Raw genomic sequence first — 24,497 nt, 5'->3', positions numbered from 1 at the left:
TCGACGTTAATTGTGACAGGTTAGCTAGCCTGATATTTATTTATTTATTTATTTATTTATTTATTACTGTGAAATGAGGCCCTACATAATACAGCTGTTACCGCGTATGAAAAAAAAACCCCGTGTCGGTTGCTTAATCGGTGATTACTAAAATCTAATTTGCATTTAGAGAAATAAAGAATTACTAACCATTGAAATCGTCCTTTTATCGGCCGTGATTAAAAGGCAGTAAACTCAGGTGTATCAATTATTTTCAAAGCGCTTACCTGTAATTAGGACTTGAAGAGAGTCATATTTACAATAATTAGCACATGAAGGCAGCATAGAATAGACTTCCTTGGGGAAAACACTAATGAGAGATCCACTTGATTCAGTTTGACACACGATTATAAGGGGGTTAAAGGGGAAAGGGATTGTTCTTTTTCATCTGAAACTGGCCATAAGTTAAAAAAAACAACAAAAAAACAAAACAAGATATTAATAAACAAATAAGTTACTCATAGTGGCTTATTGCCATCCCTTGACCCCAGAAGTTGCCTGTGTGTGTCCCAGTCTCCATACTCACCATGCATGTGTCGAAAAGAAGCTCCATTTTGTGTTGGCTGGGGGGTGAGTTAGAAACAGGACTCTGCTTGTTGGGACTAACTTCCCTGCCCCAGCCAATAATTTAGAGTCACAGACTCCCCCCTACACACATAAAACAAAGACAAAATCCTGTAGTATATAACTCTTAAGTGTCACTGTTTGGGAGGGAAAAATGGTGACGTTATAGTTTCACTGAGATTGTGGATGTTATATTGCAAAACAATGCAGATATCTTCAATTCATATGGCTTATTAAATACAGGCTGCCTACATGTGTGTGAGAAAAGTCCTTTTGTTCACTTTGTGTTACAGACCTCCATCTGTCATTCTCCCTTTTGGAAAATAAGCAAAAGTACATTAGCGTAGATAAAGCCTTGTTAGCAGATAATTGCTATGCGACCCTTTAACAGCTCCTCAGAGAGGTGGCTCCAGACGTGATTTTAATTTGTAAAAGACTCTTAAGGAGAAATGAGGCGTAACTGTGAACATAGAAACATTTACCATAGTTATCATTGCACAAAGGTGGAGTATCTGAACAGGTCAGAAGACGCAGTGTTTGGCCACAGTGAGTGACTGTGTACCGCAGGTCCACTAACCACAAATTATTCCCAAACACAAACCATTTGATCCCAACCCTCTTCAGCCGCTTAATCAGAATGGATAATACTGAATAACAAAAGGGTTTTGTTGCTTGTGACATGTTCGCTCCCTATTTCCTAAATAACCACACAAATGACTATAGTGTAATAAATCAAAAATGCATTTGTACACTTTTCATATCTGTTAGTGCCAACAGTTGTGTAATTTCCACCTCTTCGGTCCTAGAAAAAGGGGTTTTCGTGGGTTCTTTGGATGGTTAACAGTTCTATATTTCTGTATACAGTAACGCCCAAAGGATTCAAATGAACAACCACGTGAAGAACCCTTTTACGGCATAGAGGGAACCCCTTTTTTAACGACTGTGTACCACCCACTCAACCACATACACACACCTTTTTGTCTGTCTGCTCGACATGTTACTCCCTGGGCACATTCAGATCAGGGCTGAATATGGTGAACATACTGCTGTGTACACTACTGCCATTTACTGTTATTATTTAGCACCACTGAGACCTCCTTAATGCCCCAATTTGTTTAACACTTCATCAATCATTCTGTCCCTGTGCGGAGCCTCCATGTGACACAGTCTAATACAGCTTCCTGTCAGTGAATGATGCATAAGCTACATCTGAGCCATGAAAAAGCACCGTCAATCACAGAAGAGTATGTTAGTCAGCTGGGGAAAAGGCACAAGGGCTAATGACAGAGACAATACCAGTAATAATACCAAACCAGTCAAATAGAAAGACTGTACAAACAATGTTGGAAATTACGCTGAATATGACGAACCTTCATGATAACAAAAAAGTGTCTCAATGAAAGCATGAATCAGAAAACTCATGGTTCATTTTACTTCCTGTATTATGAAAAGGAAGTGAAGGGTTAGTCCAACAGAAGTGTTCCTCAAAAGGCCCACTGAGAGTGAAAAAGGGGAGTCGAGTATGCTAACTTCCTCTTTTACAGACATGCCTGGCATATCAGCATTTCCTACCAATCAGCATGACTGTCACTCTATATAGGCCTTTCTGGAGGAAGTAAAACTATCCATGAAGAAATAAGAGTTTGTGCAGTTTTATTAGATCATTAATGACTAAACCAGTTGGTGATCCCCCCAACAAGCCCTGTTTGTGCAAATTAAATTACAAACAAAGAGACAGAACCAAGTAATTGGAAAGCTACAGGGAACTAAATGTTACATAAAAAAGAGACAGGAAAGGTTTTTGGTCATGAAACGCCCCTGTGCGTCGATTCAGTGGTCCCCATGTGAATGTATTCAACCTTTTAAAAAGCGATCTTGTATTTTGATTAATTCTGTATTTGCACAACGTGTGTCTAGTTTCTATTTGCTATCAGAACAGATGGGTGTGAGAATGTGTGTTTCCTGTTTCTGCTTTTAGCTAGTGGCAAAACGACACTTTGTATACAGTGAGTGCCAGATCACATTTCAGAGTTCTTGTTCTGTCTCTCGTTCCACCACACACACTATTCCATCTTTATCACCACAACATCTCCACATCAAAATGAAATACCAAACAGACTGCACATAGGCAATGCTAATTCCTTTCTGCCCTCACTCACTCAACCATTACCACAACCCTCCATCTCTGCCTATTTATTTCCCTTGACACCTGCCCCCATGTGAGGCCAGACTTATCTGCTCCTTTCTGCTCAGGGTGCGAGGCCTACAGGTGCCATGGTTTCAGATGAAGCTTCAGTGCTGTGTGGCACACAGCGAAATGGTAGAGTGTGATCTCTCATGCAGCTGCTCTTTGGGTGTGCCAAGTTTCACTGAAAGGGGAGGGGGCAGTACTGACAGCATGGGGTGCCGCTGAGGCCAGAGTGGAGGATGGGTAATGGTGAGAGGGGGCAAAAAGGGCATCTGTGTGGTTTTTAACTACATGGAAAGGAAATGAAAAGAGAAAGAGAGTTATGTCTGGCACAGTGTTCATAAGAAATGGTATGGAAAAATAGAAAAAGATTGGAATAAAGAATCTTAGGAGTAGTAAAAGTGTCCCTTGTGAATTGAAGTTATTTATGTTTCTGCATGCGGACTTAGATCTTGTAGAGCAACTGAAGAAGGGAAACAGGTCGGAGGTAGAGAAATGGAGTGAGAGACCAAGAGACTAGAGGAGAAGTCGGTGGCAGCGGATTTGATATTCTGGCACCTCCTTGTGCATCAAACACAGAGGATGAATTGCAGAATCGTCATAAAATGATAAAATATCTATTTATAATCAGTCGGATATATCATTGTGTGGTACAAGTTTAGATTCTAGATTCACTCATTTTTTCTTATTTCTAAGAATGCTTATCTTCCTCACATTATTTGTCTTCTTCTTGAACACTATATTTTCTAGTATTTTCATTTGTATCCTTTTGTTCCTCTCTCTCTCTCTCTCTCTCTCTCTCTCTCTCTATCTCTCTATCTCTCTCTCTCGTTCTCTCTCTCTCTCTCTCTCTCTCTCTCTCTCTCTCTCTGCTATTGGGACTATTAAGAAGGAGCTTTCTGTTTCCAGTGAGGGGGTGCAACCTCATTTATCTCTCATTATGGCCTGATTAGAACAGAGAGAGAGGAGGACTATGGACACACGTGTATTTGCTCATGCAAACATGTACACACAACCACAATACAGATACATCTGTATACTGTTCAACAGACTCTTTGCATCTATGATGTTTATGCATAAATGCCACTGTTATTCATATTTAATGCTAGACTGCAGCATACATTCTAACTAAAGCTGCCCAAACTTTAGGGAAGCATCCATTCTCATGTGTGATTTGTCCACAGAATTGTTCAACATGAAGGAGTTACAGATGAGGAGAGTGCACTCAAGCTTCCTGCTAACACCACTCTTAACACTAAATCACCCATCGACTTACTCATGCTACCTTTCATCCACCTCACTGCTGCTCCTTTGGAGCAGACTAAATACTGGAAAGGCGGCAAGTACCATTACTAACTCACAGTTCATAGGGTCCAGTTTGATCCTGAGCTTGGCTCCAGAAACAACGTTTTTTTCCTAATACTTGGTTAAAGCCCAACCGGTGTATTGATAATCTTAGCCCACTCTTCCACTCATGGTGCGCAATTCAGCTAGAGTTTGTGCTGTTTCACCTGCTGTTCCAAATAATCCCTCAAGTTTTCTATGGAATTGAGGTTGGACGATTTTGCAGGCCAGTCAAATTGCCACAGGGTTCCATTGTGCGCATCGAACAAGTCACATGGCCCTATGCACCCTAGAGCACACAGTTTTGTGTTCTGCTTGGCCATGAAGGGAACATTAAAATCTAACCATTAACTGACAATCCAGTTTTCTGCTAATTTACATTCATCTAGGTACACAACATATTATCAGGAACTGCTATTGGTGGATATGATTACCTGCATACCTTGTACTAACAACAACAACAAAAAAAATGGTAATCTGATCACAGTAATAAAAATAAAATAAAAAACAGATGTAAGCATGCACTGTGTTTAAAAATGTGATCTTATTATCTAGAGCATCTCTAGAGCATTTGGCAGTAGTTTGACTTGTGTTGTTATTAGATCTCTGGCAGGTGTAAATGCAACCTGTACAGTGTGTTCACTTCTGGCTGGCATTAGGGAGAAAACACCTGCTCACAGGAGAGTAAAGATGCATGTGAAAAAGTTTTAATGAATTTTGCACAATAATATAATCTCCAGCAATCAAAAATTTGCTTATTTTATGTATAGTGCAGGAGAAATTACTATGCACAAGTAAGTGCTGCAGCACCCTGACATTCAAGATTCTTTTTATTGCAACTGCTGTAGTAATAATAATAAGAAGTAAAAGAAGAAGAAGAGGGGGCACGGTGGCTTAGTGGCTAGCAGGTCTGCCTTGCACCTCCGGGATTGGGTGTTCAAGTCCTGCCTCTGCCCTGTTTGCACAGAGCTGGCATGCTCTCCCCATGCTTCAGGGGTTTCTTCCCCCAGTCCAAAGACATGCAGTGTGGGCTGGTTGGCTTTTCCAAATTGTCCTTAGTGTGTGAATGTGTGCTCGATTGTGCCCTGTGATGGGTTGGCACCTCATCCAGGGTGTCCCTTGCCTTGTGCCCCAAGTTCCCTGGGATAGGCTCCCTGTGACCCTGTGTAGGATAAGCGTTACAGAAAATGGATGGATGGATAATAATAATTTAGACAAACAAATAAAGATTAAACTGATTTTAAAAGTGAATATTTTGTGTACTTGTTGAGTTTGTACATTGGAGCTCAATTCCACCTTTGGAGTACTGTTGTCAAATTAAGGTAAAATTATTATTTTTTAAAATTATTATTGTTGCTGCCCTGCAGTGTTTGTTTGTATAGATTACTTATCTTTCTTCAATTTAGTAGTACTACTTTTAACGTACATTAACATGATTGTAATCAACCCAGGGTTATTCTCTGTTAAAATAAAAATTATTTGACTATCATTTGGGTGTGATGTCACAGAACACGTCACACGTATGCTGTTTAAAATCTCAGCACCCCCTGTGTAAAACGCCTTCCTGTATCCCTGACACAGAATACAGGTGAGAAACATCCACGTCTGTTTGTTATCTAGTTCTATGATGCAATTCAATTCAATTCAATTATATTTATATAGTGCTTTTTAACAATGGACATTGTCACAAAGCAGCTTCACGGAAACCCGGATTTAAAATTAACTCTTTTTTTAAAAATTTATCCTAATGAACAAGCCAGAGGAGACGTTGGTAAGATAAAAGAGATGACAAGAGGAAGAAACCTTAAGAAGAACTAGACACAGACACGATCACTGGGGGTGATATTAAACAGATCGATGTTAGTTAAGTAATGTTTCTCATACCATGGTGGACTAAACTTTGTAGCGCAGTTTGAACAGATGGTTAGTAGGAATAGCATTGTGAAGCCAAAGAGCAATGTCTGCCTCCAGAGCTCAGGGTACAAACAGCTACAGTTCATACAGTACACTACTCAGATCTCTCACATCTCTCTTTTATTCTTTAATCAGTGTCTCCCTTTCATTCTCCCTCTCTCTCTCTCTCTCTCTCTCTCTCTCTCTCTCTCTCTCTCTCTCTCTCTCTCTACATATACATACAGTCTCCTCTGAAAGTATTGAAAGGTCAATTTTTGCTATACGCTGACTATATTTGGGTTTAAGATCAAAAGATGAATGTGAGAATATAGGTCAGTATTTCAGATTTCATTTCCTAATATTTACATCGAGATGTGTTAAACAACTTAGAACATGGCATCTTTTGTTTCTGCACTCAAAGTCTTCTTCAAATAGTGGATTGTGATACCTTCACCCCTGCCCTGTGGAGGTTGTTGGTGATGACACTGTCTGTTGTTTTTAGTTTTTTTTTATTTACAACTCTCACAATGTTGCTCTCATCAACTGCCGTTGTTTTCCTTGGCCGACCTGTTCCATGTTTGGTGGTTAGTAAAATAGTGGTTTCTTACTTTTTCAAGACATTTCAAATTGTTGCACTGGATATGCCCAATGTTTGTGCAATGGTTCTAACTGATTTCCCTAATTTGCTCCCATAGACAGCTCTCTGGTCTTCATGTTGATTTATCCTTTTTAACAACAAATGCAAGCTCAAACCAAGTGTAGACATTCAGAGCTATACATTTTTTTAAACAATCAATGCAACAGGGCACACTTGGGCAACAAGAAACAGCTGTCAGTCACATGTTCCAGTATTTTTCATCAATTGAAAAATGGTGGGTTCAAACAAAATGTGCCATGTTCTAAGTTGTTTACCACATCTAGATGTAAATATCAAGAAATGTTAGCATTAGAGTCCATTATGTTAAAAAAAAAGGACTCGTTATAATACGTGTATAATCATATTAGTGTGTATATTTACAGTGTGGTAAAGTGTAGGTAAATGTCAAAAAGCCATGCTGTACACAGAATAAACAGGATACTTAGTGTTTCTCATTGTCCTTTTATTTAACAATCATTTGCATTAAAGCTAGCAGTTTTGCATGTTGCTTTTCCAACGGCAGGACAGTATAAGTATTAGACATCATTGACTGCAGCAACAGATTAAGCCATGTGCTATGTGACAAGCAAGACTGTAAAAAGTTCTATCAACTAATGTTTCCCATAACTTCCTGTGAGGATATTATATCTACCAGTTTCCCTCACAGGATCAATAAAGTCTGTCTGTCGGTCTGTCTGTCTATCTGTCTATCTATCTATCTATCCAGCTTCAGTGTGTAAATGCGATCTTACATTATAAATAATGTGGCAATGAATTCATTAACACCTCCCAAATATTGATTCAGCAAACTGTTTTCTTTTTGAGAAGGTCAGTGCCATGCTAGTGCCCCGTCCTGTGATGCCGGATTCCTTAGATAGCCCAGGGATATAGAACAAACACTTCTTTAGCAGGAGCAGTGTAAGTACCTGTTGCAGCAGGGAGGGTATATCTTAGTTCAAGCTGACAGAGTTTGTGGACAAATATTCTAATCAAAGTTTATTTAACTATCTGTTCTGAGATAAGAGAATTAAACATATAAGGTACACTGTATATTTTTGTATTTTAAGTATTGGTATTTACCACAAAAGGAAAATATAAGTGGATATTACTATCCAAGTGAGGACCATCCATTGACATAATTATTCATGCAGCTAAACTTAACCTTATATATTAACAAAATGGAAACATTTTGGCTCTTTTATTTGTTTTTTTTGTTTGTTTGTTTTTTGTTTTTTTTTGTTTCGTTTTGTTTAGTTTATTTATTCTTATTTTTTGTGGGGGAAATGGCAGTTTTCCCAATGGGGACCATCAGATATTCCTATCCTTGTGATGGACATTTGATCTGATAAAGTACACACACACACACACACACACACGTGCGCACGAACACACACACACACACACACAGCTTGATTGACCCACTTCAGTCTCATCTTTTGTAAGTGAGCATCTTCCTGCTTGAGAAAGTGGTTAGAGTTTTACTGTAGGTGATCTGATCATGGGTAATCTCTCCTCTCTTTTCCTCTCCTCTACTCTCCTCGATTTGTACCATCTGAAGCAGCAGGGCCAAGCGAGTGCTCATTCAGTGTGTATACTTCCAGAATGGATGAGGAAGCTGTGTTGATGTGGGCGGACGAATAAGAGAATGTGCCATTCAAGGGGCATGAAAAAGCAAGGTTCTGAAAATTTATTAATGACTATACCATGAAAATCCTTTCCTGTGTATGTTGCTCCGGGATGCATTTCTGTCTTTAAGTGCTGTGTGTGTGTGTGAGTGTGTGTGTGTGTGTGTGTGTGTGTGTGTGTGTGTGTGCGTGTGAGAGAGAGAGAGAGAGAGAGAGAGAGAGAGAGAGGTACTGAGAGAGGGTCGCTGCTCTGGTTTTCCTCCCTTCAGCACCCTATCTCTGTTGCCATGGAGAGACAGTTCCTGTCTCCCATAGGAGGAGAAATTAACACCATTTTTAACTGGCTCCAGGGCCTCCCCCCTGCCAGGGAGAGAAGGCACTCTGCTCCACATACACAATCCTACACACATGCACACACAACAAAAACACACACACCGAGGCTTGTTCCATATGTGCACCTACACCGATTATCAAACACACAGTCCCAGTTCGAATTGCCAGCTTATGGTTGGTCATGCTGAGCAGCTCAGCCTGTGTGTGTTTGTATGCATGACAAAGACAGAGAGGAAATAAAAACCTTCTCCATGTCTTCTTCGCTATTCTGGGAGCATGCTGCAGTGGGACAAAAGAGTATCTCACTCCCTTGCTACCCATCCTACCCTCATGGCTCTCTCACTCCGATCTCTCCATCTCTCCCTCATCGTCCTCTGTGTATAATTAGCCTCTGCAGTCTCTCATTAGCGTTGTGGACCTGTCTGTCTCTCTGATTGTCCGTTCCCCCTGCAATTATTCCATGACACCAGGGCCACAACGCTAACATCTCAGCACGTGCTGTTAACATTACAAAGACGGAGACAGCTTACAACAAATGCCAAAAAAATAAAAACCCTTTTATGATTAATTAACAGACATTTTTGCGTTTTCTTGAGTATACGGGATATTCTGGTGATAATTCCTATACAGCTAATAGAGGTATACTTTAGATATTTATTCATTGGATTCTAGATGTTTAGTAATTCCTTATATCAGGATATCAATAAAGTAGAACTGGTGCAACATATAAAATGCAAATCAGTGCTAGCTTGTAACTTTGACAATGAGTTGTGATGACAGTTTGGGTTAGACAGGTTTGCTTTCGCCATTACTAAGAAAAATATACAGTGTACAGTAATTTAACACGTATTCATTTGTTCAGCTACAGTAGCACCCTGGTAGAAATGGATGGCACATAGACGTTAGCATCAACAAGACAACATTAAGCTGCGTGTGTAGAAGAATAAAATTATTTTTAATGACATTTGATATTTTTATAAGTAAGCAATGCATACACAAAGGGCAGTATGGTGGCACAGAGGGTAGCTTTGCCGCCTCACAGCTCCCAGGTTCAATCCTGAGCATTGGGTATAGTTTCTTTGTGGATTTTTCCTGCTCTTCTGGTTCTCCAATTTCCTCCCACCTTCCCCAAACAGGCCAGTAAGTGAATTTGCTGCTCTAAATTGTCCCTAGGTCTGAATGAGTTTGTGAATGTATGTTTGATGCCCTGCAATGGACTGGCATCCCATCCAGGGTTTATTCCTGCTTTGCACCTGGCATAGGCTCTGCATCCGCTGCAACTGTGACCAGGATAAATCAGTTACTGAAAATGCATGAATGATTTGGTTTTTTTGTGTGTCATGATATAAGGCAGATAAGAAATGTCTACACACCCCTGTTAAAATTGTAGGTTTTAACCAAGATAAGTCATGTCAGACCTTTTTTCCACCTTTAATGTTGTATAGCTTCCAACAGATTTCAACTGAAAAACACGATTTTTAACTTTTTAAGGCGAAAAAGGAAAAACAACCTTACAATAACCTGGTTGCATAGGGTTGCACACCCCTTACCTAATACCCTGTTAAAGCACATTTGCTCAGTGTTTTTTTGGGTAAGTCCAATAACATCTTGATTTGATAATTGCACTTTTCCTTGCAAAAATGCTCCAGGTCTATCTAACTGCAAGGGCCCTCTTTAAGTCATTCCACGGGTTTTGATAGGATTTAGATCTGGGCTCTGACTGGGCCATTCCAAAACGTTGATCACCTTCTTCTGAAGCAGTTCCTTTGTTGACTTGGATTTGTGTTTTGGTTCATTATCATGGGGGAACATGAAGTTTTTCTTCATCTTCAGCTGTCTAACAGAGACCTGCAGATTTTGTGCCAAAATAGATATTTGGCACCATCAATGAGTCCCTCTAGCTTGAATAGAGCTCCAGTCCCAGCTGAAGAGAAACAGGCCGATAGCATGATGCTATGTTCTACCTTGGTCCAATCAGACCATAGCACATTTTAAAAACACACTTTTTTTGGTGAGAAAATGCTTTCGTCTAGCCCTATAGCCCAGATAAGAGAAGAATTCGAGAGATTGTTGTCACTTGCAGGGAGTGACCAGTACTTTCCAGACTTTTCCTGCAGCTCTTTTAATGTTACTGTAGGTCTCCTGGCAGCCTCCCTGATATGTATTCATCTTGTCCTTTCACCAATTTTGGAGGGACGTCCTGTTCTTGGTAATGACACTGTGGTGCCCCATTTTCTCCACTTGTTGATGATGGCCTTCACGGTGTTCCATGGTACATCTAATGTTTTGGAAACGCTTTGTACCCATCTCCTGATCAATACCTTTTGACAACGAGATCTCGTACATGCTTTGTGGACCATGGCTTCAGCAGTCAGATAAAACCAAGAAAATCCTACAGAGACAGCTGATCTTTATTTGTGGTTAATCAGAATAATTTCACTGATGACAGCTGTATGATAGTCACTTTTGAACATGTGTATGAATGTGATCGGTTCATTCTAAGCACAGTCACATGCCCCATTAAAGGTGTGCACACTTGTGCCACCAGGTTATTGTTTTTTACCTTTTTTTTTTCTTAAATGTTCCTATTTTTTTTCACTTAAATTTTTACATCACATTCAATGTGGGAAAAGATCTGACGTGATTTAGTTCGGTTTCTTTTTTTTTCAACATGAGAAAAACTTTCAAGTTTACAGTAATAGGGGTGTGTAGATGTTTTATATTCGATATAAACAAGATATAAAGTCAACTGAAGTGTCCTGATGTCTGGGGATATCAGAACACCACTTAGTTTGTGCTGTTTTTGAACCTTTGGTTTGTCTGTTATTTAATTATTTAAGAACTCTTTGTTGGGCATTATCTCTTACACATAACAAGAAAATATACATAACATATATAACAACACAGTACCATTAGCCGTTTAGAATCAGCGCTTATTATTAAATTAACTATGTAAAATTAAATTTAAATGTATCTATGCGTGAGGAATGTAAGTCTAGATCCTTGTGATTAAGTGGTTAAAAAAAGATTAATGGCCCCTGAAGATGAATGTTACAGTAAGATGATAATGACAATAGGGAACAAAGCGATAGTTGGGGCGGAAAGTGAGTGTTTGTGTTGCTGTGATAATGATAATTTTTACTAGAATGAAATGAAGATAGTAATATGGGGAATGGGAAATATGTCCCTAATGGGTGGTGTTGAGGGTCCTGTGAATTTGTGATATCCACAACATCTAAACATTTTACACAAGGATAAAGAAAGAAAGAGTCAGGCGGGTGGGGATAAAAGAGGGCTATAGAGAGACGTGGAAGTGGGAGGGACAACAGAGACAGAGAGTGATCGAGACAGAGGTGTAATGTGGATTTAATGAAGGGGCTTTATGAACCAACAGGGAAAGGGAGGAGGAGGGAGACCCGAGGATAGGGGAGGAGAGGAAAAGAAAAAAAAACAGTTTACGCTCATCTTTCCCTGCCTCACGCTTTCTCTGCTCCCCACTGTGGACAGGAGGGCTTTTCAGTTTTGCTCCATTTCCATGCTGATGGGCTGACTAGGGAAGATTGGACTTTAAGAGGTGACCTGTTGCTATATTTGCAGGAGCTAATCAGAATGCAACGCTGAATTCAGTCCCACTCCCCGACCCATCTGCTTCACACGTCATAACCCAGCACCTTCTTCAAACATGCATTACATACCTGTCAGCCCCCTCTCTGATTCATTCCCAGCTGCTTCAACCCAGCGCCTGCGGTTTGATGTTGCATGTTATGACTCAAAAACAAAAACAAATTGAATTACTGATGTCTAGGCATATAATGATTCATGTTTTAGGCATTACTTTTTGAAGTTAATAAAAAAAGACTACAAACTTAATAGATAAAATGAATAAATGACAACAACTGTGTTCAAATGTTACAGGTTTGGATGGTCTAACAAAATTGTTTTGAGGGAAAAAAAATAAAGAGTTGGTAAGTGCACATTTAGGTATAAATATTTGTGGTTTTGCTTATTATAGGGCAGCATAGTTTAAGGATCACTTCAGCATTTTTTTCTTTTTCAGATTAGTACATATGACATGCATGAGAAAAGAATGGATACACTTATAATGGGAGTCTATGAGCGTTTGTTTGGCCAATCAGTTTCAAAATATTTCAAATACCCAACTACGGAACGGGGAGTCAAAACCATAACCTTTAAACTCTAACTATAAAGAGAGAGAGAATGTCTTATAGAGAAAGCTTTAAAGATAAAGCTTTAGAGCTTTATTTACCTTTGCTGGAGTAATTTATATAAGTGTTTTACAAGAAAAACATGTTTCCCGTAAACATTTATTGACAGAATTTAACAACAACTCTTAGACTTCCATTATGGACGTGTTTTTAGAAAACGGGTTTTCGGTTCTTTTCTCAGTACAGGGATATTACTGTTCGTGGTAATTTCACATACACGGCACTAGGGATAGGCGATATCTTATCGTTTGCGATATACCGGTAACAATTCTCCCCTCAATAAGAAGTCTTCCCATGATATTAATTATAAAGCCTAATTGATGACCTATTTGTGTGCGACGGCCTGCGACCCATTCTCAGCTCACGTGCAGAGCGAAAACAAGTACGGCGGAAGGCAGACGTGAAGCTGAGGAGGAGTTTATCACTAAACGAGGAGCCACCTCTAAAATCTGGAACTGGGTTTGGTCACAGAAAATCAGTTTTACTTTTAGATCAATGTTTGTGTTTCTGAGGCTCTCAATATCACAGCGATCACTTGCAGCCAAAAACAGTGGTGCATGGTACTATATTTATATTGTCACTGATATCGTTATCGCAATAAATACCAGAAAACATTGTGATATAATTTTAAGTCCATATCGCCAATCCTTACACTGCAGAGGCAGAAAATAGAGGTTAAGGTGAAAAAGTGCAGTTGGTTTTATTAATTGTTATAGCCTATTATTAACCGTTGGATTTATCTTGTATGTGGCTGCAGTGCGTGTTTCTTTAATAATGCCTGGATTGTTGTATGATTTCATATGATCTGTTGTGTGTTGAGAATGTTTTTTGCATGAGGTTTCTATTACTGTCAGGACGGTTACAGGAGCTGAGTATTGTTCCATGCTGTGGGATGCTTTGCTGCTTTCATGTCCTCTCAGCATGAAATATTTTGCCCTTTTCGACTTAAATATTAGAATATTAGCCAGACATCTTCTTTCAGTGCCCTGGGTGTGTGATTGTGTGCATCATATCTTGGCAGGGAAGAAATGTCCCCACAAGAACAGGAATATCTGACAGACATTTGGCTAGTCCCCACAAGGGAAAAGTGCTTTTTCTAAACATGTATAACAGATTAATTTTTTTTTTTAAAAACATTATAGAGATAAAAAGGTTTCCTTTTGGTTACTGAGGTTGAAGTTAGGGTTAGATTTAGGTGTAGCATAACATTAATTAGCTCTATTAATAATTATGTCAATGGAAGGTCCTCACAAGTCAGACAAGTCAGAATAGTCAGACAACTGTGTGTGTGTGTGAGTGAGTGAGTGAGTGAGTGAGTGTGACCCAGCTGCTTCCTCACTGTGCCCCTGTCTCTATTACCTCGGTGTGTAGGACCGTTCAGCAAGTCAGTGCACTGTGTGTGTACATGTGTGAGACTGCCAGAGGGGGGTGGGGGGTCGGAGCCGGCCGCTTGCCCAATCAGCTCCACCAGTATCCTAGCAACAGAGCTGTTTGGAGCAGGACAGGGAGAACGAGAGAGAGAGAGAGAAAAATGTAGAAAAAAGAATAGGAGGTATAGAGAGAGCAGGATAGGGGATAGAAGGGATGAATAATATGGCACATCTGGAGAAAGCACAGTTTAAAAGGAAAGTGGTGGGAAGAGGGATGAGTAGAGATGACAGCATGAGAGAGAGAGAGGGAGAGGGAGAGAGAGAGAGATGGGAAGAAGGAAGACACGAGAGAGCTTTAGCATGAAAATGCTGATTGCTGCTGCTGACATTTCATGGGGCTTCTTTAAAATGATGTGACAATGACGAAACCACACACTCACTGGCCCACTAAAGCAGCTGCTTATCCTCTGAGACACAGATACACACATGCACACTCACACATGTACCATGTGCCACAATACTGCAGTTTAATGATCAAACATTCATACACACATGTAGTTATATGACAGAGAAATAATAACCTTTGAGTCTAAGCACAGTGTGTAGATCATTTCTAGTGATACTGCCTGTTCAGCTAGCCCGTATGTCTGCTTGTGCTCATGGCAAGATTATTAGAAAACTCCAAGATATGCCCTGGGATACATGCTGCAGCCATGGGTTATTTACCATGCTAGAGAAAGCGACAGCACCCGTAATGTTCAAGGCACTGACAAATAATGCTCTGCTTGTAAAGAAGGAGGTAATATTTGTGTAGGAGGATAAAATTGTGTTTTCTTTGAAAATCGTGAATTCTTTTGATACGCATTGTTTAGCATTTGAAACATCTTCTGCAATTTGAAATCCTGGCCCTAATGGTACATATAAGCATGCAATATAATATTAGGCCTAACAGTTAAACTGTTAGAAAATCTTGTACCAAAATTAGTACATCACTTAGTCAGTATGTGTTTGTCAAGCGGGCATTTAAGTTTAAGATCAGGTTAGTATTGGTTGTGGCAGGCATGAACCTGAAGTGTCAACTTCCCCGGCCTAGTTTCATCACCCACACTCTCATAGCCTCTCACTCTCATAGTGATAGCGCCCTCAGATTGAGGAAACAGGTGTGTGTGTATATGTATGTTTGTATGTGTGTGTGTGTGTGTGTGTGTGTGTGTGTGTGTGTGTGTGTGTGTGTGTGTGTGTGTTTAGACAACCGGAATGGAGGAATTAAGTTGAGATGGGGATGTTTGTAGGACAGAGGGAATCAGAGCTTAGGGCTGAAACACACACACACACACACACACACACACACACACACACGCACACACGCACACACACACTATTTGCTTGTAGCTAAAGCTATGGTTTTCTTCTCAAAGGAACAGAAGTCTGCATCACATCATGTCCTAGAGGGGTTATTTCTGAAACAGTTTCTTGTAGCCGAGAGAGAGAGCGCATGCGAGAGAGAGAGAGAGAGAGAGAGAGAGAGAGCGCATTTGAGAGAGAGAGTGAGCGGAAGAGAGAGGGAGGGAGGGAGGGAGCGAAACAACGAGCGCACAAGAGAGTGAAAGAGAGCAAATGAGCACTAAACCAGGACGGGACCCCATAAACCCACGCAATATGTACATCACATTTTGTCCTGCTGTGCTGAACACTGTGTTAAAGCCAATGGCAATCACATATATTTTCACTGATAGGAACATAATAACGGTGCTAATTATTATTCGGAGTAAAAGCACATGCACGGGAGAATGACTAGAGAAGGCCGGATTAAAGCGAACCCACTCTGCACACTGGTTTTAGTTGCCATAGGAACGTTCATTACCTGGCACTTGGGAGAGAGGAGCAAGAGAGAGAAAGAGAGGGAAGAGGTACTGGGACAGACAAAGAGAGAGATGGATAGAGAGGAATGAGTAAAGAGGGGAAGAAAATATCTGGTAGAGAGGCATGAAGAAGGAGGAGAGCGAGAAAGAACAAAGGTGGGATGAGGGAAGCATGGATGGATGGAAGAAAGAAAGAAAGAAAGAAAGAAAGAAACTGCTCTTCATGCATCCTCTTACACCAGATAATCACACAGACACACACACAAACACACACACAAACACACACACACACACACACACCTGCTGCAAGTCTCTCAAAAAAAAGAATGCAATACACAGGCGCACAGGCATCCTTCCTCCAAGTAAGCATCTATCATTCTCGAATCCAGCATTGAAATAATATATGTCTGAGAAACTGTACACTGAGTTGAAAGGACAACACACAAATGACTTAAAAGCATAACATAGACACATGTGGGCCAAAATGTCAATTATTTGAGACCGCAAAGTAAATACACAGCCGTGAATTAGACTGCAAAAGGATTTGGGACAAAAATTCGATCCGAGGAAACAAAGGACTAAAACAAAGAAAGCACGACCATGAGGGGGAAAAAATACGCAGAAGTGCAAGCAGGTGACAATGTGGCCCGTGTGGGATGGACGTGCCAGGCACTTGTTGTAGCAATCAGAGTTTCATCAGGCATCACATGACCCGCTGCCCCACACACCTGCCTGAAAGAGTGCCAGCAGTTGCCATAGCAACTAATTCAGGTATTTAAAGGGGGTCTGTGGCAGGAGGTAGGGCAGTGGGTGAGTGTGCCACACAATGGTGTTATTTTTAAAATGCAATAGGCAATACATTCAAAACCGCACTCCTCTCACTCTCGTTCTTTTTCTCCGTCTGAGTGGATTGCATAGTTCAGCAACCCCTCTTCTCGAGACCTTTGTGTTAGAGAGGCAAGTTTGACTCAGGGATATGCTCAGGGAATTCATCACTGACTCAGTGTTGCAGTCTCTAGTCATTTTTATTCTTAGATACATAAAACACCTCTAATTATGTCACTGGTTCAGTATCTCAGGGTTCGCATCTCAGAGTTAGGGTCTATTGTGATTAAGGCCATAAAGAAATCCAAAGTCTTTTGGCATTTCTGCATAGAGATTATTATTTGTGAATTAAAAGTTCTAGCAAAACATTCCACCTTATATTGTCCTGTTTATCAAAATCTACTGGTCCCAGTGAGAAATCCCAAAGTCATGATGATATACAAACCTCTTTGGATGTTTCTGGTTGTATCTTAGAAATAACTTCGCATTTATTTGGCATATAATAAAGGTACAATATTTACGCAGATACATGTAAAATAGAGTTCTCCTGCAGTCTAGCACTTAACATATAAACTTCTATTTAAATGACCTGTGGATTGTGCAAGGAAATATGTTAGCTTGCAGTATATTTTCATTCCTGATAGCAGGTCTTAGCAGCATCAATATTCATCCTTATGGAGATCCTAATGTCCCCATTTGTCTTCTGTCTTCATCTTTGGCCTGCAGTGCTCTGATGGCGGACAGACACAGGACAGTTCTCTGAAGCGTGTTGCAGTGGTGGAGGATTTCTTCGATATCATCTATGCCATGCACGTGGAGATGGGCGCAGACCCAGGAAGAGCACCCAAACACGCCGGACAGAAAAAGACCTACAAAGCGGTAAAGCAGAGTTCCACAGTTTCTAACACTAAGTCACACTGAAGTACACAGGAAACACAAAGTAAAATAGGGGCCGAAAGCATAAACTTGGTCTGTTGTCATTTATTTGAGCGTATAGGTTATAAAAGTAAAAAGTTATTAAAGGAATATTCTATTACTCTTTAATACTGTTAATATTGAAAGAAAGTTAGTAATCTTAACGCAAATTTTAGTTTGTGTTTGGTGATTTAGACACCCAGTTATAGTTTCAGTATGACTTTCAAATGAGAAAGAAATACACATTATTGACTAAATAATTCTCCCAATTTCATGATTATAGAGAGATGTGTAATTATGTTAATCTTCCTTAACCAGTTCTCGCACCATTCTCATTTTAGCTGACAGTATTTTTTTCAATCTTGGAAAATATGGCTGTGTGTGTGTGTGTGTGATATAATTACAGTGCTGTGAAAAAGTATTTGCCCTGATTTCCTCTGCTTTTATGTATATCTCATAATAATTGTTTCAGAAATGAAAATAAAATCTAAGATAAAACAAAGGCGACCTGAGTAAACAGCAAAATTGAAAAGTTCCAGAAATGATGAGGAAGAAGGTGTTTGAAATATTATTTCAAAGGCTCTGGGACTCAAAGAGGTACAGTGAGAGCCATTATCTCCAGATGGAAAATACCCAGCACAGTACTGAACCTTCCCAGAAGTGGCCGACCTTCCAATATTCCTCCAAGAGCACAACAACTACTCATCCAGCAAGTCACAAAAGAACCAAGGACAACAACAAAGGACCTACAGGCCTCTCATGCATCAATAAAGGTCACTGGTCATGTGACCTGGGTAAAAGACACTGGGCAAAAATGGCATCCATGGAAGAGTTCTGAGGTGAAAACCACTGCTAACCCAGAAGATCATAAACACATAAACACCAAAACACATATTGATAATCTTCAAACCTTTTGGGAGAATTTTCTATGAATTGAGTCGAAAGTGGAACTGTTTGGAAGACCAGTACAACCACAATTCCAAAAAAGTAGGGACGCTGTGTAAAATGTAAATAAATGTAAATAATACAATGATTACAATGATACAACAGAATACAATGATTTGCAAATCTCATAAACCCCTATGTTATTCACAATAGAACATAGAAAACATATCAAATGTTTAAACTGAGTAAATGTACAATTTTAAGAAAAAATAAGATAATTTTGAATTTGATGGCCATGGCAAGTCTGAAAAAAGTTGGGACAGGGACAACAAAAGGCTGGAAAAATAAGTGTTACTAAAAAGAAACAGCAGGAGGAACATTTTGCAACTACTGAGGTTAATTGGAAATGGGTCAGTAACATGATTTTACTGACGACCTTACATATTTCCCAAATGCACATGCATCACCATCATAGAATGTGTGACTTTAATCTCAATTTCTAACTATTGATATCCTTCCTAAAGATCTAAATGTTAATTTAAGCTCCTGTCATCCATGCCCTAAATGTAGCTTCTTTTAAAGCCACATATTTTGAGATAGAAATCCTTCATCATTTAGAAAATATTCATGTCCTTGGATAAACTGGATAAACTGGAAACCTATATGTTGCCTGATAATTGATATATTTACATCCCAACCTTTTTGTTCTTGTCACAGATTATATATATATATATATATATATATATATATATATATATATATATATATATATATATATATATATATATGAATATATATATATATATATATATATATATATATATATATATATATATATATATATATATGAATATATGAATATAATATACTGTATTTAAACAAGTCACATAGTCAAGTTACAGATGCTTAAAAGTGTTGTTCCTCCTGGGAGATGGTGTAATGCACAACACATTGAGAAGCATAGAACAAAATATAGAGTGCCACACCAAAAATGTGTGACAAATGCGGCACAATACAGTAAATAAGTTGATCAACCCGATTAATAACACAAAAACGCAGTACAAACCGCACAGAGCAGAAGCATGTTGAGGATTAATTGGCATAACCGTGCAATCACTGAGCAAAACTATGCAAATTATTTCAAATTGTAAACCATATGTAGCACACAACATCTGGATTACTGTTCGGAAGATGACACTGTAAAGTATGTGTGTGTGTGTGTAACTGCTCAGTATGCTGTCTGCAACATATACACAGATATGTAAGTAATATATTTAGTCATCTTGTATCTGCTGATTGAGGATTAGTTTTCCATTGCTACTACGGTCATATGGAGAAATGCCAAAAAAAAGATACCCGTGAAAATGTTCAGTAGTCTCTGAGCTATGATCCCGCAACGTGTGAAAGCAGGTGTCAGGTTTCCGCCCCCATCAAGCTCCTTGCTAATCACCTAATTAAAACTATTAGCCACCTGATAGGCTTATTTTTGACATTTGGCACACCAAGTCCCACAGAGACCAGCTCAACTGTCCATCACTAACACTATGCTATCTCCTTGTCCTTAACGTTTGTTGATTGGCTGTGACTTTTAAAATGAGGTGTGAATGGGAGAGATGCTCTGTGATAGGTGTGATTTGTTGTGGTCGGACAGACTTTGATTGGCTGTAATCAGCCGTGACTGATGCTGATAGGATGTTTACCACAACTCCACCTCTGGCCAGAGATACTAAAGGAAAAAACTAGCTGTTTTAGAAAGACTTGCTTTAATGTAATTATGTTTGGGAGTTTAAATGCTTTGGAGAGACTGTGTATGTCTAAACACTTTGCATGTATGAGTTTAAAATTATTTATTATAATCTGCAATATTTGCTGAAATTAGATATGATTTGGGCTAAATCTAAAGATGCAGTGCAGACAAACAGGAATCAGCACTTCTGCTATGAGACAGTACAAATTCAAGATTTGTCCCTTTGACCCTCTGTCTTGTCTGTGAACTCTGCCCTCTTGTGGTGATATTATGTTGCTGTGGTAATTTATCTTGTTTTAAACTACCAGCGTACAGGTTTGGATGTAAGGCTGTCCGTGGAAGGACTAGATTTGTGCAGAACTGATATGCTTGTTCTGTGTGTGAGGGATCATATCAATATGTATTGCAAAAATCTGAGAAAAGACAAATGAAAATGTGTCTCAAATCTAAGGTGAGGAATGTACTGAGAGAGAGAGAGAGAGAGAGAGAGACAGAGATGGGGGGGGCTTGGGGTTCATCTCCTTTCCTCAGCCTCTCGCCTGGAGAGAGCTGCTGTCAGGTCTTATAGCATGGCAGTCCCTGTGAGTCCAACACAGCCACACTGTGAAGGGAGGGCTGTCTTGGGCTGTGGCATTGTGGGAAGTGCATGTGTTTGTTCCCTGGGTGGCCTTTTCCTTTTGCGCAGCCTGAGGCAGTAACAGGGGAACCAAGCATCCCTGATGAGCCTCCTGCTTCTGCTCTCTTTCTCTCCCCCTTCTCTAGCTCCATGTGTTCATGAAGGTCGCACACAAAACAGCTGCAGCAGGAGAGGGCCAGAGAGGGGATATGTAAAAAAAAAGGCCAGGCCTAGGATAGCATAGGATAACCGGTTCTGCTGTGACATGGGATGCAATTGTTCAGACAGTCAAATAAATCAAATATTAAAATCAAATATTGCAGCCATCTTTTCCCTTTAGCTTATATTGACACCATTCCCCATAAAGATGCCTCTAATCCCCTCCATCCTCTCATCTTGTCTCCTTACCCCCCATTTCTCTTTCCTTCTGTGGTTGCCAGATTGCAGAGACATACGCTTTCCTTCCCCGCGAGGCTGTGACCCGCTTCCTGATGAGCTGTGGGGAATGCCAGAAGAGGATGCACATCAACCCCAGCACTGCGGAGTTCAAAGGTCAGACTCTTCATTCTCACCCCTGAGCAAACAAAAGTTTTTGATTATTAAAACAAGAAGATAAAGATTCACTCATTCAGATTTAGGTTTAGTCTTCCTTCCTGGTATAATTCCTGGGCAATTGTGTTTTTCGTAATGTGCTTTATTAGGCTATGATTAACCCCTTAAACTCATCAGAGTCCAGACTCTTACCACACTAGTTCATGATTAAGGAGTTAAATCAGTAGTTAAATAAAGGAGGCAATAATTCTATCCCATATAGAGCATACAATTTACAAGAATACAATTTGGGTGCAGTAAAATCTGGTGCATGGATACCAATTTGTAATTACTAAATATTATGAATTATATGTATTTATAATTAGAAATTATACAAAACTGAAACAGTATAAATTTAGCCAGTGCTCAGCACTATAAAAACACAGGTTCTTGAGAAGTGATCTCTGTTCTAAAATCTTCTAAAACAGTATTTTCTTTTAAGTGAACTAAATCATAGTTAGTGAACTATGAATACATCTTATCCTGTTACAGTAGACTGTGATATTTTTTTGTGATGGACTTAGTTTTGTTTTCAGATTACATGTATGATGTATATTGTCATATTACCATGCAGTACATATAGTATTATTTTAGTCCCTTTACCACAGAGAAATGACACCTGTCTGCTGTTAGTCATTAGGAAGTGACTAATACATTTTCTGTGAGGTTTTATTTCTAAATGCTCTAATGCTGCAATTGAAGTGAAATTTCTGACTTGTCTCCTTTTGAGTGTAGCCCAGATGAAGCAAACATTGGATGGGGATGTTTAAATGAAATAGTGGCAAACCGGTCCCCTCACATATTTTCCACATTTCAGACGGTAGAAAGATTTGTGTTATGTCTGTTTGACAGCGTAAGCAGACGCTCTAGAGTCAACAGACTTGTATGAAACAAAGACAACTCAGTGGTTATTGTGTTTGAACAAAGACCCAAGATATTTTCAGGAATTTCTGCACTGCTGATTCTCAACATTGCCCTCCAGTGGACAGGCTGGGGACTGTTTAGAAAACAGTTTCTCATGGACTACTCACCTGGTCCACCTGTGGATTTTTGCTAAAAGGATCTATCTTATACTGTATATTGGAATAGACTCAATAATGTGTATATAATGTTATTTGTAGAAACCTTTCTTCCCTCATAATATACTGCTTTAATATATAATGTTGATATACTCGGGACTATAATGGCCTCTTTAATGATGTCTCCTGCTTATCACTCAGCTACCCAATTTGTGAGTGAATTATTATTTTTCTTTAAGCAAATCACGAATTCTAAAAGACTAAAGCTGATTTCACCCCCTACAGAAAATGACCGACCCACCTCATTGGTCCCAGACCTCATCGATTACAACATGCCTCTTACTGCCACCTACCTGAAACAGATGAAACTGCAGTGCATGAATACCAATGAGCAGGTAAGCGCACAGGGGTTGTGCAGTTCACTTACATGAGAGAGGAACACACAGTTTCATTGCAGTAAAAAAAGAAAAAATATATATTTTCACTCCTTTAAAAAAAAAAAGCCACATTCTAAAACAACTTGAAAAAGTGTATGTGGTCACACCTGGCTAAAAACCATTTCTTTAATTTGTACATTGCGCAGTAGACTCAAAGGGGAAAGTGCAAAAAGTTATACAAAATTACTTATGATTAATTAACTAATTGTTTAGTCTTTGGTACCATATGACAGCTACACACTATAGGCTTCTTGTGCAATTATACACTATGTATAGTATAGAAACAGTGTCTGTATTTACAACCCCAATTCCAAAGTTGGGACACTGTGTGAAATGTAAATAAAAACAGAATGCAATGATTTGCAAATCTTATAAACCCGTATGTTATTCACAACAGAAGATAGAAAACATCAAATGTTTACACTGAGTAACCATTTTATGAAAAAAATAAGATAATTATGAATTTCATGGCTGCAACACGTCTCAAAAAAGTTGGAACAGGGCAAAAAAAGGCTGGAAAAGTAAGTGTTACTAAAAAGAAACAGCTGGAGGTTAATTGGCAGCAGGTCAGTAACATGATTAGGTATAAAAAGAGTATCTTGGAGAGACAGAGTCTTTCAGAAGTAAAGATGGGCAGAGGTTCACCAATCTGCGAAAAACTGCATCTACAATTTGTGGAACAATTTCAGAATAATGTTCCTCAATGTAGAATTGCGAAGACTATGAATATCTCATCATCTACAGTACATAATATCATCAAAAGATTCCAAGAATCTGGAGAAATCTCTGTGCGGTAGGAACAAGGGTGGAAATCAATATTGCATGCACGTGATCTTCAGGCCTTCAGGCGGCACTGCATTAAAAACAGGCATGATTCTGTAATGGAAATCACTGCATGCGCTCAGAAACACCTCATTGTCATTGTCTCTGAACACAGTTCACCGTGCCATCCACAAATGCTGATTAAAGCTCTATCATGCAAAGAAGAAGCCACATGTGAAAATGTTCCAGAAATGCCGCCATCTTCTCTGGGCCAAAGCTTTTAAAAGGGACTGAGTGGAAAACTGTTCTGTGGTCAGGCGAATCGAAATTTGAAATTCGTTTTGGATAACCGTGGACGCCGCATCCTCTAAATTAAAGAGGACTAAAGAGGAGAGGGACCATCCGGCTTTTTATCAGCGCCCAGTTCAAAAGCCTGTATCTGCAGCTTTCACATCTGGAAAGGCACCATCAATGCTGAAAGGTATATACAGGTTTTAGAGCAACATATGCTTCCATCCAGATTCCATCCCATCTTTACTTCTAAGAGTTTTTGAGTAATAGCCTCTCTAAAATACTCTTTTTATACCCAATCATGTTACTGACCCATTTCCAATTAACC

The 24,497-nt window shown here is 39.4% G+C and overlaps 1 protein-coding gene across 1 annotated transcript in view; it reads left to right on the top strand.

The window, feature by feature from the left end:
* Nucleotides 1–24,497, top strand: part of nol4la (nucleolar protein 4-like a) — a 47,564-nt gene that overhangs the window by 1,798 nt on the left and 21,269 nt on the right. The window contains exons 2-4 of the mRNA XM_017468865.3: nt 17,633–17,785; nt 21,510–21,621; nt 22,965–23,074. Of these exons, the coding sequence (XP_017324354.2) occupies nt 17,633–17,785; nt 21,510–21,621; nt 22,965–23,074 (375 nt within the window). The remainder of the gene's footprint in view (nt 1–17,632; nt 17,786–21,509; nt 21,622–22,964; nt 23,075–24,497) is intronic.

This window comes from Ictalurus punctatus, chromosome 5 (genome assembly GCF_001660625.3).
Source record: "Ictalurus punctatus breed USDA103 chromosome 5, Coco_2.0, whole genome shotgun sequence".
NCBI classification, from domain to species: Eukaryota; Metazoa; Chordata; class Actinopteri; order Siluriformes; family Ictaluridae; genus Ictalurus; species Ictalurus punctatus.
Note: the sequence above shows the minus strand (reverse complement) of the source record. Positions and strands in the feature narration are given on the sequence as shown.